Source organism: Ursus arctos, unplaced genomic scaffold (genome assembly GCF_023065955.2).
Source record: "Ursus arctos isolate Adak ecotype North America unplaced genomic scaffold, UrsArc2.0 scaffold_24, whole genome shotgun sequence".
Classification (NCBI taxonomy): domain Eukaryota; kingdom Metazoa; phylum Chordata; class Mammalia; order Carnivora; family Ursidae; genus Ursus; species Ursus arctos.
Window position 1 is genome coordinate 18,826,013 of NW_026622919.1, and position 14,333 is coordinate 18,840,345.

The 14,333-nt window shown below is 53.3% G+C and overlaps 2 protein-coding genes across 5 annotated transcripts in view; both read right to left on the reverse strand.

Moving 5' to 3' along the window:
• Positions 1–819: 819 nt before the first annotated feature.
• Positions 820–7,525, reverse strand: TMEM106A (transmembrane protein 106A). 2 transcript variants are annotated; one of them, XM_044389222.3, is made up of 8 exons: positions 7,426–7,525; positions 5,984–6,210; positions 5,379–5,442; positions 4,112–4,265; positions 3,480–3,620; positions 3,329–3,372; positions 2,746–2,799; positions 820–2,391 (listed from the first exon to the last, which is right to left on the reverse strand). In XM_044389222.3, exons 2-8 carry the CDS (start codon positions 6,189–6,191, stop codon positions 2,271–2,273), a joined length of 786 nt encoding a protein of 261 aa, XP_044245157.1. In that variant the 5' UTR covers positions 6,192–6,210; positions 7,426–7,525; the 3' UTR covers positions 820–2,270. The 2 variants fall into 2 exon arrangements, with proteins under 2 accessions (XP_044245157.1, XP_026368516.1); XM_026512731.4 differs by having other exon boundaries at positions 7,019–7,514.
• A 357-nt stretch (positions 7,526–7,882) lies between these two features.
• NBR1 (NBR1 autophagy cargo receptor) overlaps positions 7,883–14,333 on the reverse strand; it is a 28,710-nt gene continuing 22,259 nt past the window's right edge. For all 3 annotated transcript variants that reach the window (XM_026512725.4, XM_026512728.4, XM_026512724.4), the window contains 4 exons: positions 14,014–14,108; positions 13,285–13,342; positions 12,128–12,236; positions 7,883–9,382 (listed from right to left, as the gene is read on the reverse strand). In XM_026512725.4, the coding sequence (XP_026368510.2) occupies positions 9,209–9,382; positions 12,128–12,236; positions 13,285–13,342; positions 14,014–14,108 (436 nt within the window). In that variant the 3' untranslated portion in view covers positions 7,883–9,208. The remainder of the gene's footprint in view (positions 9,383–12,127; positions 12,237–13,284; positions 13,343–14,013; positions 14,109–14,333) is intronic.

Here is a 14,333-nt window from a genome sequence, read left to right on the forward strand (position 1 = left end):
TCCTGCGACCCTGAGATCATGACCGGAGCTGAAATCAAGAGTCGAGTTGGATGCTTAACCGACTGAGCCCCCGATGCCCCTGTTGGGGGGCTTTACAATTAGGGCTCTCACTGGAGCCATCACCCCTCCCCACTGGCCGAGGCTTACCGAGACACAGCTGGGGAGGGAGAGGTTGCCTCACACCGTGCAGGCCTGGAGCAGCATTAGAAGCTGCAGTCAGGGCCCCCCCAAGTCCAGTGTAACGCCTGGCCCATACTGGGCGCTAAGCTGTGGCATGGATGATGGGAGGCAGGGGTGGCAAGAGCTCAGAGGAAAGGGGGGCTGTAGCCTCAAGTACAGGACACCTGATCTTGGGAAGGGAAGGGGGACTGGCCCACAAAACCCCACAGGCCTCTTCCTTCCTCCACCTCAGCCTTTCCCGGAAGCAGTCAGGCTCCACCCCCTCACCACTTCGGAAAGCTGACACGCCAGGGTCCCTGCACAACCTGTCCCCCTTTCCACCTGGGGCTGGTGAGGGGATGCCTGGGCCTTTCATGATTGCCCACACAGGCTGAAGGGGCCCCTCAGGGCAGTGTTTCCTGAGGGGGGCAGCAGGGGCGCCTGGGGTGGGGCACAGAACAGGAATATGAGAATAGGGAAGGAACTTAGACGGAGAGAGCGAGTGAGGTCCTGGGAGCGCTCTCCGCAGCCAGAAGGCAGGACAGGTTAGCAGAGGGGCTCAGGGCCTGGGGAAGAGAGCTTGGCAGGCACTCGGACACCCAGAAACAGGCCGGGATTGTCGTCCAGCTCTCCTCCCTACTCACAGGAGACTCTCTATTCTTTAACACTGAGTACAGTTTATTGAATACAATATAAATCCTTTACATTTGGCAACTGACACAGCAACTCCCGCCTGGCCTTTCTGGACTTCCGTGCTCCTGCCAGCATCTTGACTCCAGTCACTCAGGCACAAAAGTGCAGGGACAGGACAACCTCCTTCCTTCCCGTTGTCCCCCCAGCCGGCTAACCAGGTGCTGTTACCACTGCCCCCCTCCAACCGTCCAACTTCACATTCAGCTTTCCCCACCACCTCGGTTCGTCTCCCGGCCTGACAAAAACCACCGCTCCCTTCAGTGAGCCATTACCATTCCTGCTCAGTGACACCACAAACCGCCACCATCTGGAGCCCAGGGGGAACCTGCCGTATCTGGGACTTCGCCTCTTCATCTGAGGGACTCAATGAGGAGAGGTCGAGACCAGTCCCTACTGATGCGCAGTTCCAGCCTGTCCGTGCCCGAAGGGAAGCAGAGGCCTCTGGGAGCAGAGGATGGGCCCTGGAGCGAAGCCGGGGATGCTGTGGAGCCCAGCAGCTCGGCGGGACCCCGACAGCTTCAGCTCTGCAGGCAGCTCGCACCACCCTCGCACCACCCTCCGACCCACCTGTGTCGGTCACATGCGCTCAGGGTCTGGGCCTGCCACCAGCCAGAAGCCTCACCTCAATAAATACCTCCCCAAAGGACTCTGGTTTCATCTGTTTTTCCTGGAGAGGCTCAGGGGGTGCCGGCGTGCCCCCCTCTCCTCCCCTACTATGTCTGCTCCTGCTGCGATAAAATGGTTTTTATGGAGAGATGCCTTAGCCAGAGAACAGCTCTGCCTTCCTAGGAACCGGGACAGTCTTTAACCAGGGAGGCTGCTGAGCCCAAGGGCCGTAGCCAATCCTGTCAGGGCACAAGTTAGCAGGACAGCAGCAGACCAGCACCGCCACCGCGTCACATGACCAAAGCAGGAAGGAGGAGACAGCACGCGTGTCCCTCAAGTCCCTTTCCTATCACTGGGTGGAGAACTTGAAAAAGATCCGTGTTTTAAAAGCCACATAAAATGAACGATTTCTCCCTTCAGGCCGGAGGAAGGCCAGCCCCAGAGGAGCGAGACAAGCAAGGTGCTCAGCACAGAACGGGCGGAGGCCAGTCCAGGGACACGAAGGCAGCTCTGAGCACACATCAGGTCAGACTCTCCTCAAGACAGACCAGGGCAAAGCCTGGCGCTGGCCCCTACAAGAACCAGACTTCTTTTCCCGTGGCAGTCAGAGGACGTTGAGGGGCGTGCGTGTGTGCATGTGGGCACGTGAAGTTCACTTCCATGTAGGGTTTCCTGTGCTGAGGGTGTGTGTGGAGGGGGAGGTAGAATAAAGCAGAGCTTTTCCTTTGGCAAAGTCACTGTAGTCCTTCCCTGGGCGCTGGGAGATACGGCCCAGGCTGGCAGGGGCCTGGAGTTCGGGAACAGCAGATGGGTCACGGCGGGTGAGGGACCAGCACGTGGGGCACTGACGTGTTTCCCCGGCAGTCCACGTATTCATAGCTCTGGAAGACTAGCTGCTCTGAATGGCTCAGGTAGGAACAGGTCAGGGTGCCCCTGGAGAGGAAGCAGGCTTTGTTGCTGTGTCTGGGGGGAAGAGGAAAACTCTGGCCCTGCTCTGCTCTCTGGGGAGGAGGGGCTCCCTCAAACACCCCACGCTCTTCCTTCTGCTCCCTACTCTCGAAAGCCCCTGGGACAACTGTCCCACCTGTGATCCAGACAGTTCTGTGGCTGTCACACCGATGGCTTATAAGCAAGGTGGGGTCTAGGGAAGGGGCCGGACCTGCTTTCCCAAGAGCCTGCGAAGATCAGGGAGTTAGCTTTGGATGACTCCTCCCACAGGGTGGAACAGAGGGGAGCCTGGGGTCAGATGTGGGCCAGGGGGACGCCCGGGCTCCAAGCCCTACTTACTGGATGTGCAGAAGTACATGGTGGACTTTGATTTTCATCCAGGAACAGATTTTGCTGAGAGAGAAAGAACACGGGACCATGTTTCACACTGAGCAGCCTGGCAGCTTGGAGGAGACCTGTAGGTTCCAGGCTCCTGGGCTCTTTTCCATCAGGGGCCCCAAATGCCACTCCCACTCTCTCTCTCCCTGTAAGGTGGGCATGTCACCCTTGCTGCCGCATCATTCCTCCAAGCCCCACAGGCTTGGCCGAGATGTGTGCTACCCCTCCCTCAGCAGAAACCAAGACACTCTTCTCAGCGATTCGGGCTGAAGAGCCCAGGGTCACGTATTGTGAGAATTAACCAAATTCTGGCCTGTTTTCATTCCAAACTAAGTCCAAACAGGCACGGGCCTGGGGACCCTGAACCCCTTGCACACTGCAGTCTTGGCCACGAGAGTGAGGGCCAAACGCTGGCTGGCGGGTTTGGAAATCTGTCAGGGGTTTGGAAATCAGTTTGGAAATCAGTCAGGAAATCTGGTAGGGATGAAGCCTGGGTTTCCAGCCGGGGAAAGGGCTAAGGCAGAAGAGACCAAGGGATACTTACTATGTGTTTTCATCCCAGATTTTGTTGGCCACTGCATAAAACATCTGTCAACCAAAGGCATATAGGGTGAGCCCCAACCCCAGCGGCCCCTTCTGACCACCACCCGTGTCCACACCCCTGTGGGCAGGGCTGGCCGGGGCGAGGGAGTCACCTGTTCACTGGCCAAAGGGCCGACGTGGAGGAGGAGGCTGTTGGTGACCTGCCCCACCACGAGCGACAGGTGCAGAACCTCGATGGTCAGCTGGGTCACAGTGATGGGGTAGTAGTTGCTATTGGAGATGTTTAAGATATTCTGAGGAGGAAGACAAGGGAAAGGGAAGTGGGAAGGTGACCATCCTTGAAAAGGAGAAGTCAGATAGCTTCCCATCCCCCACCGCACCCTCCCCAACTGACTGAGCCCCACTCCCACTCTGGGCCTCAGCTGCCGAAGCCCAGTCCCAGGAGCCCCTTGGAGGGACTCTTAATGGCGAAGGGGTCACCATAAGACATGAAGCTGGCCCGGGACCCAGGCTCATCCTGTGAGGCTTCTGTTCAGTTCCACCCACCCAGGGAGTCTCAGGCATGTCCCCCGACCACAGCCTGTGTTTTATTCCTCTTGCCCTGATTCTGGCCCCTCGCTGTGTACCGTCCTCATTCGGCACAGTCTGCTATGGGGCTCACGGTTGCGCCTGCTTCTCCCCAGGCTTGGGTGACACCCTCCGGGATGGCAACCCCGGACAAGGGCTACAGAGGGGAGCTGCTGGCAAGGCGGGGTGGGGCTCAGGGGAGCAGGCAGCCACCCACCGTTATGTTGAGGTAGATGTCGGCCTCATCAAAGGCCACTGTGGAGGAGTTGAGGCCCGCGGGCTGCACGGCGATGGACCGGGGAAACAGGAAAAAGACGATGAGGGAGGAGGTCACAAGGCAGATGAGCACGGCCAGGAACACGAAGAGCTTCCTGTGGGAAAGCGGAAGGGCCCGGGGTAGAGGAGGGGACAGGTCTGCATAGGACGCACCCTTGGGCAGAGAGGGGCGCTCCTCTCCCCACACAAGGCTCTCCCCGGCACCAGCCCCCCCCAACTGCGCTTTTACCTCCCGTCTTGAGGAGGACCAGCCCTGGTGCAGATGTGGCCCCAAGTGAGTCGGAGCACAGGATCGGGAGGCGGGCAGCCTGGCTGCCATTCCCAGCTCTCTGTACCCCACTGGCCCAGGAGCTCTGAGCAACCCACTGAAGCTCCCTAGGCCTCAGTTTCCTTGTCTGTGAACTGGAGAGACGTGTACCTGCCTCACAGAACTTGCTACGGGCTAAAGCATGACAAAGCACGGAGGCCGCCGGCACAGCAGCTCAGCAAGGGCCAGCTGCCATCGCTCAAGAGATGTCCACACAGACAGTTCGGAATTTTTAAAATTAATATTCAGAACAGGACATCATCCGTCTCTCTAATTCACAACTGAGCCAGGCGTTACAGAGACAGCACCTCGCTGGTATTTATGAGGGGCACCGGCGGACTCAGGGTCTGGGGCAGGGGGCCGGAGGGCGGGCGGGGGCTCCCAGCCTGCAGCTGAGCACCTTGGGAAGCGGAGGCAGGCATTCACGTTGGACACACCCAAATGACAAACAGGGTCACCACCCCCTCCCGGGAGACTCAGGGCTGCCTCTGAGGCTCTGAGTATCTCAGAATGGGCAGCTGCTGGCTTTCCATCTCCACCGGGAAGACAACAGGCAGGTGTGAGCTGCCACAGAGAGGAGAGAGAACTTCCCCAAACTAAGCGCAGCCGGGGCCACTGCCTCCCTTCCGAAAGGCCTTGCAGAGTCCAGAGCGCCTCTCTGTTTTCACAAGGGAGCCAGGCTTCTTGGAAGCACCGAAGCTCAGGACACCCAGTGCCCTCGGGCCTCATCGGCTGTGCCCAGCCTTCTTAAACCAAGAAAAATCCCGGAAACGGAGCTAATATATAGGAACTCAGTGAGGCTTCTGGTGGAGAAGAATTCGGGGGGGAGGCAGAATGGGGGAGACAAAGAGCTCCCGGGGTGACCACAGCACGTGGAGCTGAGGGGAGAAGAGGGGCTTACGTGCGCCTGGGCTTCAGCCTCTGGTCCCCGTAGGGGATGAGGGCCACTAGCTGCTTCTCCAGCTCTGTAGAGAGAAAGAAGGTAAGAGTGAGGGCTAAGAAGTATGCATGTTGAATGTTTCCTGTGCCAGCCTGCCAGAGCACGCCTCCACCCCACAGAGTCGAGTCAGAAGCATGCCACCACTGCCCCAGAGCAGGACTGGGAATGCTGGGCAGATGATAGCAGCTCAACTTTGTCGGCTCTGGATGGAAGGGAGATTTTCCTTCTCAGGCGTGAATTTCCAGAAAGCACCAACCAGCAAATGAGTGAGAAGCTTAGCTTCTTTGGAAGAGGTCGTTTGTCACTTTCTGAATCCTAAGGTACAGTGCTGCTAAGGGGGTAGGGAGGCTGGAGACCCCCTGGGCTGGGGAGAACCACCAGGGCAGAAGGGGTGGGGGTGTCTCTGCAGTAAGCACAGGGCAGGTGAACATCTCGCTGGCCGGCCTGCAGCTGGGGGACCAAGAGCGGGGAGACCCAACTCCATTCCAGGAGGCTCAGAGGGGCCTGCTGGCTGCTGAGAGCTTTTTCTGGATTCCAGGCTTTTTCCAAAGCCTTGGGCCACTCACCTTGCGGGATCTCCCCGCTGCCCTGGCAGGTGGGACAAGTCACATAGCTGGCACTGGCTGCCCCTTCACAAGGCATGCGGGAACAAAAAGACTTGCTGCTTCGGGTGCTGGAGTAGCAGGCAGCCTTGCCGCCCATGGCCGGGCCGGGGGGCAGGATCGACTTGTTCTCCTCCTCCCGAGAGCCCAACTGGGAGAACGTCTCACCCATGATTCAGGGGCAGTTTTCACTAATGAGAGAAGAACAGAATTCAGTGCTAAGCTTGTTAGCACAGAGACCGGATGTCACTCTGGTTTTGGGTTGTCAAGATGGGCAAAGAGCGCCACCCCAATTTCAGCAAGCTCCTGCCCAAGGAAGCTAGCATACGGAAAACAGCATTTACGTTGGACTCTGGGATCAGAAATCTCGGGGCGTTTCATTACTGCAGGGGAGCTCAATCAGCCTGCAAGAGGGAAGAGTGAAGAAAAGCAGAAGTTATTTCCCTGTAAGGGACTTCTACAAGTGACTAGCCAAGCACTTTTTTTTTTTTTTCTGGGAAAGTTGCTGAGCTGTCACTTGCTTCAAGGGAAGGAAGTGGACGGGCTGGTGGGCGGTGGGGGAGGCCATAGTCCCGAGTCCCGTCACCCTCTGCAACAAGGTGACTCTGAAGAGGCGTTCAGGACACCGGGGCAGAAAGGCCTGTGACCTCCCAGCCTGGGAGCTGAAGCAAGCTTCCGTTCCTGAGCCTGGGCAGGTGCTGGCCTAGCTGGAAGGCAGGGAATTTTGGGAACAAGGCGGCTGGGCTGGTCACAGGTGTGCCCAAGAACCTTAAAATGGCCCTGAATGAGAGCAGAAGCCTGTTCCTCACTGCTTTCTGTGGGGTAAGAAAGAATGCCTGGGGAAGGATGGGAGCAATGGTCAGGATCTCTCCTTCACTAAGGAATGGTAAAGGCTAAAAATCCAGATTCTTCCCCAAAGGCTCAGGAGTGGGGGCAGAATGAGCTGGCAAGGTAAGCCGCACACCGGACCTTCCTGGGCCCCCATCAACAGCGCCTCACCTGGTTCAGGTCTGGGATCCGGGGCTCCCGTCAGCCAAGAGTGAGATTTCTGGAATGTGTCTTTGGGGAGAAGGGCTTGTAGGGCAGGGTGACCTGAGGGCCCACCGGCTGGGGCTGACCAGGCTACTGGCCCCCTTCGGCAGAGTCTTGGGGGAGTGAACGCGCAGCGTTGCAGAGCGTGGGCAGCGGCGACCCCGGCCTCCCTGGAGGACTCGGCCAGGGGCCCGAGTAGGGGAGCAGCCGCAGGAGCTGGGATTTCTCGAGAGTTGCAAGTCCTGCGAGACGCCCCGAGGCCGTTAGTCGAGCCTGTTAACCCGCCAGTGCCTGCGTGAGGCTGGAAGGCACCGAAGGTCCCTCAACCCTTGCCTCCCAAAGGGAAAGAAAGGAAAATCTGGGGAGCGCCTTACCCCACCCCCGGGCGACAGGAGGGCAGAAACGGCTGCAGGCAGAATCGAAACTGCGGGAACCCGGGCGCTCGCCCCAAGCTTTGACTCGGTGCCTAGGGAGGCTCCGCCCCAGCTCCTCCGGACCCACCCCCCTCCTCCCAGGGGCCCGCCCCCTCCCGACGCCGCGGCGAGGGAAGAGCTCTTCTCTTCAAAGACCACGCTGGGGCCGGACGCTGCTTCCGCAAGCACCAGCCACTCCAGGTAAGCCTTTCTAAGAACCTTTATTTCACCATTCTCGAAGCGGTTATGTACACGGACGACCGGCCCCCGGGGTCCTCCTGGACCCCTACAGTACGACTCAGGAGGTCAGAATAGGTCCCGTCCGAAATCAACCCAATTGATTACACACACCCTGCCGCTCAGCCTCTACCCAGAAGCCCGGATAAAAACGTTTTAAATAATGAACAGCCTGGTTGGCTTGCAGTCTGAATCTTGGTTTATTTAATAGCGGTCAAGAAGTATAGTGTAAATAAACATCATGATGACTAATGATTAATCAACATCACCATTCATTATAAATACCAACCAGGTTAAATAATACTAGTTTACTGTCCTTCCCCCTTCTGGATGAGGGTAAGAGTCTTTTTTTTCAGGAAGTCACTTTCATGAATAATAGCTTTTAGTGTTTTTTTTTGTTACCTTTTCCTTCACCCATTGTACCCAAGACTCCTTTCTGCAAACAGAATGAGGACCTGGGCCCCTGGCAGAAAGCTTTCTCATTCATTCTGGGATTAACTCAAAACTTAGAGTTTGTCATCCAAGTTTTGCAAAACAGCCGCCTTCTGTTCTTGGCTCACTAATGCTAGATACCTTTGAACGGATTTCAAACATTCAAGAAGTCATCAGCATTTCCTATTTGCCCACCCCTGAACTAACTTTTCGAGATTAACCTAGGAGCCTGCCTTTCACTTTTCACCTCTAACATCCGCCGCCCTGACGGTAGGAAAAAAGGTAACTTACATTTCTCTTCCTTTTAATAGTTTTTCCCTTCTCTATAGTATTAGCAAAATATTTCACACTATCTACTTAAATTTGTTTCCTTAAAGAAAAATGTATGCAAAATTACTACAGTAAACACAGCTCAACAGGTGCTGGTGGGTTAATGAGCACACTCCCTCCTCCTCTCACGAAGTGCGGAGACCCAGAAGGAATCTTCTCGAATGTACCAGTGGGGTCTTTAGAATAAACAACAGCGCTGATTACTAAGTCTTGCAGGGAAATGACTTTGTCCTTGAACAAGGAAGAGTAACAAGATTTCTCTGGGGCTCTGGGTGTCACTTCAATACCGCATAGCTGTGAGACCTGGGGTAGGCTAGAAAAATTGTAAGAATTCTTGAATACAACTTCCAAGGTTAATTTCTTTTAAAAACTGACAACAGATATCCCCATAGAAACATCCACATTTAACCAAAGAAAAACACTCAACTTTGATACAAGCAGAAAGAAAAACGGTTCTATAGGAAGTTATGCTCTTCAGTGCACTGAAATGGAGACAGCAGCTTTATCCAAATCAACTGAAGAACCGTTTTCCTACAATTCATCCGATGTCTCTGTCTCAGTTCTGGTCTTTCATTTGCTCCAAAAAATACTGTAATGCAGGTACTGTCTTGATAATTCAATAATGGGCTCTATATAGATTCATCAGATTAAAAAATAAGCCAGGGCTTTCTCCCCTACGCCCCCAAGGACAGAATAAAGATCATCTCTGAGCAGCAGGCAAAGTGATTTAATACGAGGCCACTCCTCAGTAGCGGTGGCTGTACCAGTCGTTGTTGTTGACCTGAAGCAGTTCTGTCACAACCTGCAGGATGTTGTAATTGTGTTTCTTCAGCAGCCTGAGGTTCAGCTGTCTGTCACAGAATCCCATTTCGAAGAGATGGGCCATCAGGGCTGCTGTCTGATCGTCAGAAACTATTGGCTGTGTAGTCAAGCAGAGCAACATTTTCGGTATCATTTATGTGCCTTGTAAATTGTTATTATCTTGTAAATCATACACATCTTTCCAGATCTGTTGAAAATACCAGGGAATTCAACGCAAGGGTATGGCCACTCAGTCCACCTGACACTGTATGGCCACCTGAGGGAGGACTGGGAACGCCCTGCTCGGGATTCCCTATGTTTGTACCCGAATCGGGCAACTGAAGAAGTGCCCTCGGGACGAGGAGGCGGTGGCTTCAGAAGGAAGCATTCTTTGGCCTGGTGAAGGAAAAGATTCGAGCAAGCACTGGAAACACCATGAAGGTAAAGGTTACTGTGCTGATGGGGCCAGTGGAAGTAGGGGCAGAGGCCGTTACCTGGAGAGGACGGTCAGCTATGCAGCGCAGCTGAACAAGAAACTGGGAAATGACATCTTGGGCAACCTTCTTGGCACCCCCCCCCCCTTTAAGAACAATCCACAAAACAGGGAGCTAACATTCCTTTACCTCCCTCTTTGGGCCAAGCCCTATGGTGGACACATAACCTTCCTAAACCCTAACACTTTGGATTACCCTAACTCACTTTTTCTTTTTTATTAACATATAGCGTATTACTAGTGTTTCAGGGGTGGAGTTCAGTGGTTTATCAGTTGCATAACACCCAGTGCTCATTCCATCACGTGCCCTCCTTAATGCCCATCATCCAGTTACCCCATCCCCCCCACCTCCCCTCCAGCAACCCTCAGATTGTTCCCTAGAGTTAAGTCTCTTATGGTTTGTCTCCTTCTCTGTTTTCATCTTAGTTTTCCTTCCCTTCCCCTATGTTCTCTATTTTGTTTCTTAAATTCCACATGAGTGAAATCATATGGTATTTGTCTTTCTCTGACTGACTTATTTTGCTTAGCATAATACCCTCTAGTTCCATCCACGTCCTTGCAAATGGCAAGACTTCATTCTTGGATTATCCTCTTACCATTTACTTACCAACTGTATTGACTGCCATCAATTCTCTTAGGTAGAAAACAGATAAAAAATACCTCTTTGGCAGGGTTGTTGAGAGGATTAGAACCAGAGTGTGGATATGTGTTGAGCACAGTATCTGGCATTTCTCTCTACACCCAACTCCACTGTTCCCTTCTTCCCTCTTTCAGCATAGATTATCCATCCTCCTTTCCAGGATAATCCTTCCACATGTCCTTTGCTTGCCATTCCGTGGTCTCTCGCCACCTCAGAAATCTCTTCCTGCGAATTACCCCCTCACCTTGACTGCTAGCCTCCTTTGCTCCCGGCTGGGCCAGCTGCAGAAATACCTGTCCCGCTCTGACTTCCGTGGCCCAGCTTTGCTCTTTCCCTTTGTGCTCCAGCTACTCGAGGATGAGGCCGACCTGCGCTCTGAGTCCTCTGCACTTGCTCCCTGTTCCCTGGCGGCACTGGCACCTCCTTTTCATTCAAGCTCCCTTCCCTAAGCTCTAGCACATCTTCCTCCTCAGGCTCCTGGGCGGGGCCCTTCTTCTTTAGGGGCTCCTTAAAGGCTGTTCTTGCTTTACACCCCCTTCTTCCCGGAAACTCTAACCCAGTCACGTGGTTTCTGCTAGAATGTGTGTGCAGGTGACTTGACCTCCAGGCCACACCTCTCCTCTGTGAGCCGCAGGCACTTGCCCAGCTGCACTGTGGGTAACCTCACTTGGATGGGCCTCAAACTCCAACCATCCAAAAAGGACCTACTCATTTTCTTCCTGTCCTGCCCAAATATATCCTCCTTTCTGGACATCCCCCCCTTTTTTTTAAGATTTTATTTATTTATTTGACAGAGAGGCAGCGGGAGAGGGAACACAAGCAGGGGGAGTGGGAGGGGGAGAAGCAGGCTCCCGATCCCAGAACGCTGGGATCATGACCTGAGCCGAAGGCAGATGCTTAAGGACTGAGCCACCCAGGCGCCCCGCTGGACATCCTGTCTTAATGAATGGTACCATCCATTGCCCAAAGCCAGAAACTTGGGATTCCTCCTTGACTTCTTTGCAGCCTCTTAATTATGATCTCCAAGTTGTGCCATTTCTCTTTCTCTTCTACCCTTCTCCACCTACACATGGATTCTCGAATGGATTGCTTTAGGGTTCCCCCAACCTCCACACTGTAGTGGAGTTATCTTACTAGGTACAAATCTGATGTTAATCATTTTCCTAAAGCCCATTCACTGCCCCCCACCCCCACTAGCCTTAAAGTAACATCCAAACCACTTACCACAGCACCCCACCTACATAAATTGGGCTTTTCTCTTCTTACCCTTCCCAGCCCAAATTCATCTTTCGGGCTCACACTTCCAACTCTTCTTACTGGTTAGTCTCTGTCACAGTGCTCTTTCTGTTGCTCTTTCCTGGCACATACTTATTTTGTCCTTAAGGACTCAGTTCAGGCATCATCTACCAGGAAGCCTTCTCTGGCCCCAAGCAGGGGCCCACCGCAGGCTGAGGTGTTCTCCGAGAACACCGGCGTGCGATCTTACACTGTACTGTTTACCTCGCTTGTGTCCCACTGTCTTTGGGCAGGGACTTGTGTCGTCTTCACCTTGTAGCACGTACTTGCAAGAGCTCCCCACACGTAACAGGTCCTCAACAAACATTAGGTCTTTTTCCAAAGTCCTACAGCTAGAAAGTGGCAGAATGCCACACTACTCTCCCACCCAGACAGGCAGCAGCATGTTCTCCAGTGACTTGGCTTTGGTACAGGAAAAGGACACATACACTGACCTGGGCAGTGACTGGTGGCCCAGCAAACAAGGCCTTGTATGCAGAAGCAGCAACAGACAGAGCGCCCTTCACCAGTCCTCCAGCAATGCTGCTCCCGTGGTGGTGGTGCCTGGGGAGGAAAACCAAATTATGTCCCTAAACGACACAAACCATTCCCTTCCTACAAGCTAATCTGGGCTCTAATCCTTGAAAGAAAATGGATTCCCCTGAGGAAAAAAGTTGGCTGTAAAAGAGAATGTGATCATTTTTCTATTAGTTTCATAGCTACAAACCTTTGTTTGATGTAGAGCCCAGCTCTCCTGCTGCAAGCCCACACACCCCTCTGGTTAGTACACCAGCTTTCTGTCCCAGCTGAAAATTATGCAGTCAAGGGCACAGAGGGGTATTAGCAATCTGTCTGCTTAATTGTCATCTCAGAGGATACACCTCCAAAGGAAATGTGGTTTTTCTGGGCACTGTAGGGAAGAGTCCCCCTTGCCACTGCCCTGAGATGATTGGGAGCAGAGAGGCAGGTGTGTGTAAGAAACCATAACTAAGATGCACAGTGGACCGTGACTTTCCTGCCTTCTCTGGTACTAAGGTGAGGTGAATTTGAGAATACTGGTCTGGAATGTGAACCCCCCTGCCTTTTTTTTTTTTTTTTAAGATTTTATTTATTTGACAGAGATAGAGACAGCCAGCGAGAGAGGGAACACAAGCAGGGGGAATGGGAGAGGAAGAAGCAGGCTCACAGCGGAGGAGCCTGATGTGGGGCTCGATCCCGTAACGCCGGGATCACGCCCTGAGCCGAAGGCAGGCGCTTAACCGCTGTGCCACCCAGGCGCCCCCCCCCCCCGCCTTTTTTTAAAGATTTTATTTTTTGAAGTAATCTCTATACCCAATGTGGGGCTCGAGCTCGCAACCCCAAGATCAAGAGTCACATGCTCCACTGAAGCAGCCAGCCAGGCGCCCCTGGAATGTGAACACCCTCAATCGTAACTGTAGCCCTCTGTTCACTGCTGCTCACAGGCTTCAGGAGAAATAAGAACATGGAAGAATGATGGCTCTCCTCCTCTGCGCTCTGGAGGTGGCACATGCCTTGAGAAGCTTGTGTAAGCAGAAGCAATACTAGGATATCCACCTGCTTCTGAAGAAGAGGCTGCACAAGGTCCAGTTACCTTGAGTGGTCATAGCTCGTGTGTCTGCTGTTTACAAGTCCCGATGAGCCTCTGGGCTCTAAAAGCAAAAGAGCCATCGGTTAGATGCGGCATCCACAAATGCCTAGCGTTTAACTCAGCGAGGCGAGTTTTGAGAGGCAAGCAGCAATCTGATCACAGCATTTATTTATTTATTTAAAATATTTGGGAAATTCTGCAGGTGATTTTAAGTGATAAGGAGGAACTGTCCAGAATGCAACCCAAGATGACCGTTTATTGAATCAGAAAAACTAAGTCTATAATCCTATCACACTCATTTATTAGTTTCTAAGTACTTTAGGTTTTTTTTTTTTTTTTTTTAATTAAGAGTGGGAAGTGACTTTGAAGGTCTACTAACAACTTCAAGGTGCCAGTCTCCTTATTTTGGAGGTAAGAAAAGAGCCCTGTAGGTTTTATGACCGTGCTGAACCGTTTCAAGGTCAAACAGTGAGGAAAGGGGGAGCCAGGCCTGGAACCTAGACTGGTCTAGCTCCAAAGCCTGTGTTCTTTCCACTGTAGCACAATGCCCACCTCTGTGAGGTCTCGTTTAATACGAAGTTAGAGAACAGAAAAGAATGTGAGGGAGGGCCACAGAAAAAAGACAAGGGCAGGTTTCCGAATCATGCCAAGAATCACAAAGACAGAGTGCCTATTTATGCCTGGTTTTGTCAGGAGCACAGAAAAAGACATCAAGCTCAGGCTGGTCGTTACCTCCTCTGATCTGATCGGGGACTGAAGACACTTCAGGTATGGTAACTGGTACATCCACTTCTGGGAAACCATCCGGCTGCGCACAAGGAGGGCTCCTTTCAGAAAGACACAACATCGAAAATCAGTGGGAACGCTGGAGAAACCACACGTGGCACAGCTGTGGCAGATTGTCTACAAAGGCTTCATTTTTCTGATCCACATCTCATGTCCGAATGTAGGGATCAGGGAGGAAGGGCTCATGCTACTTCTGGTTTTCCTCTGTAGCCACAGTCAAGCTAGAGAGACCGGCTTGAGTCAGGTCCCCCACCCCCCACCCCCCA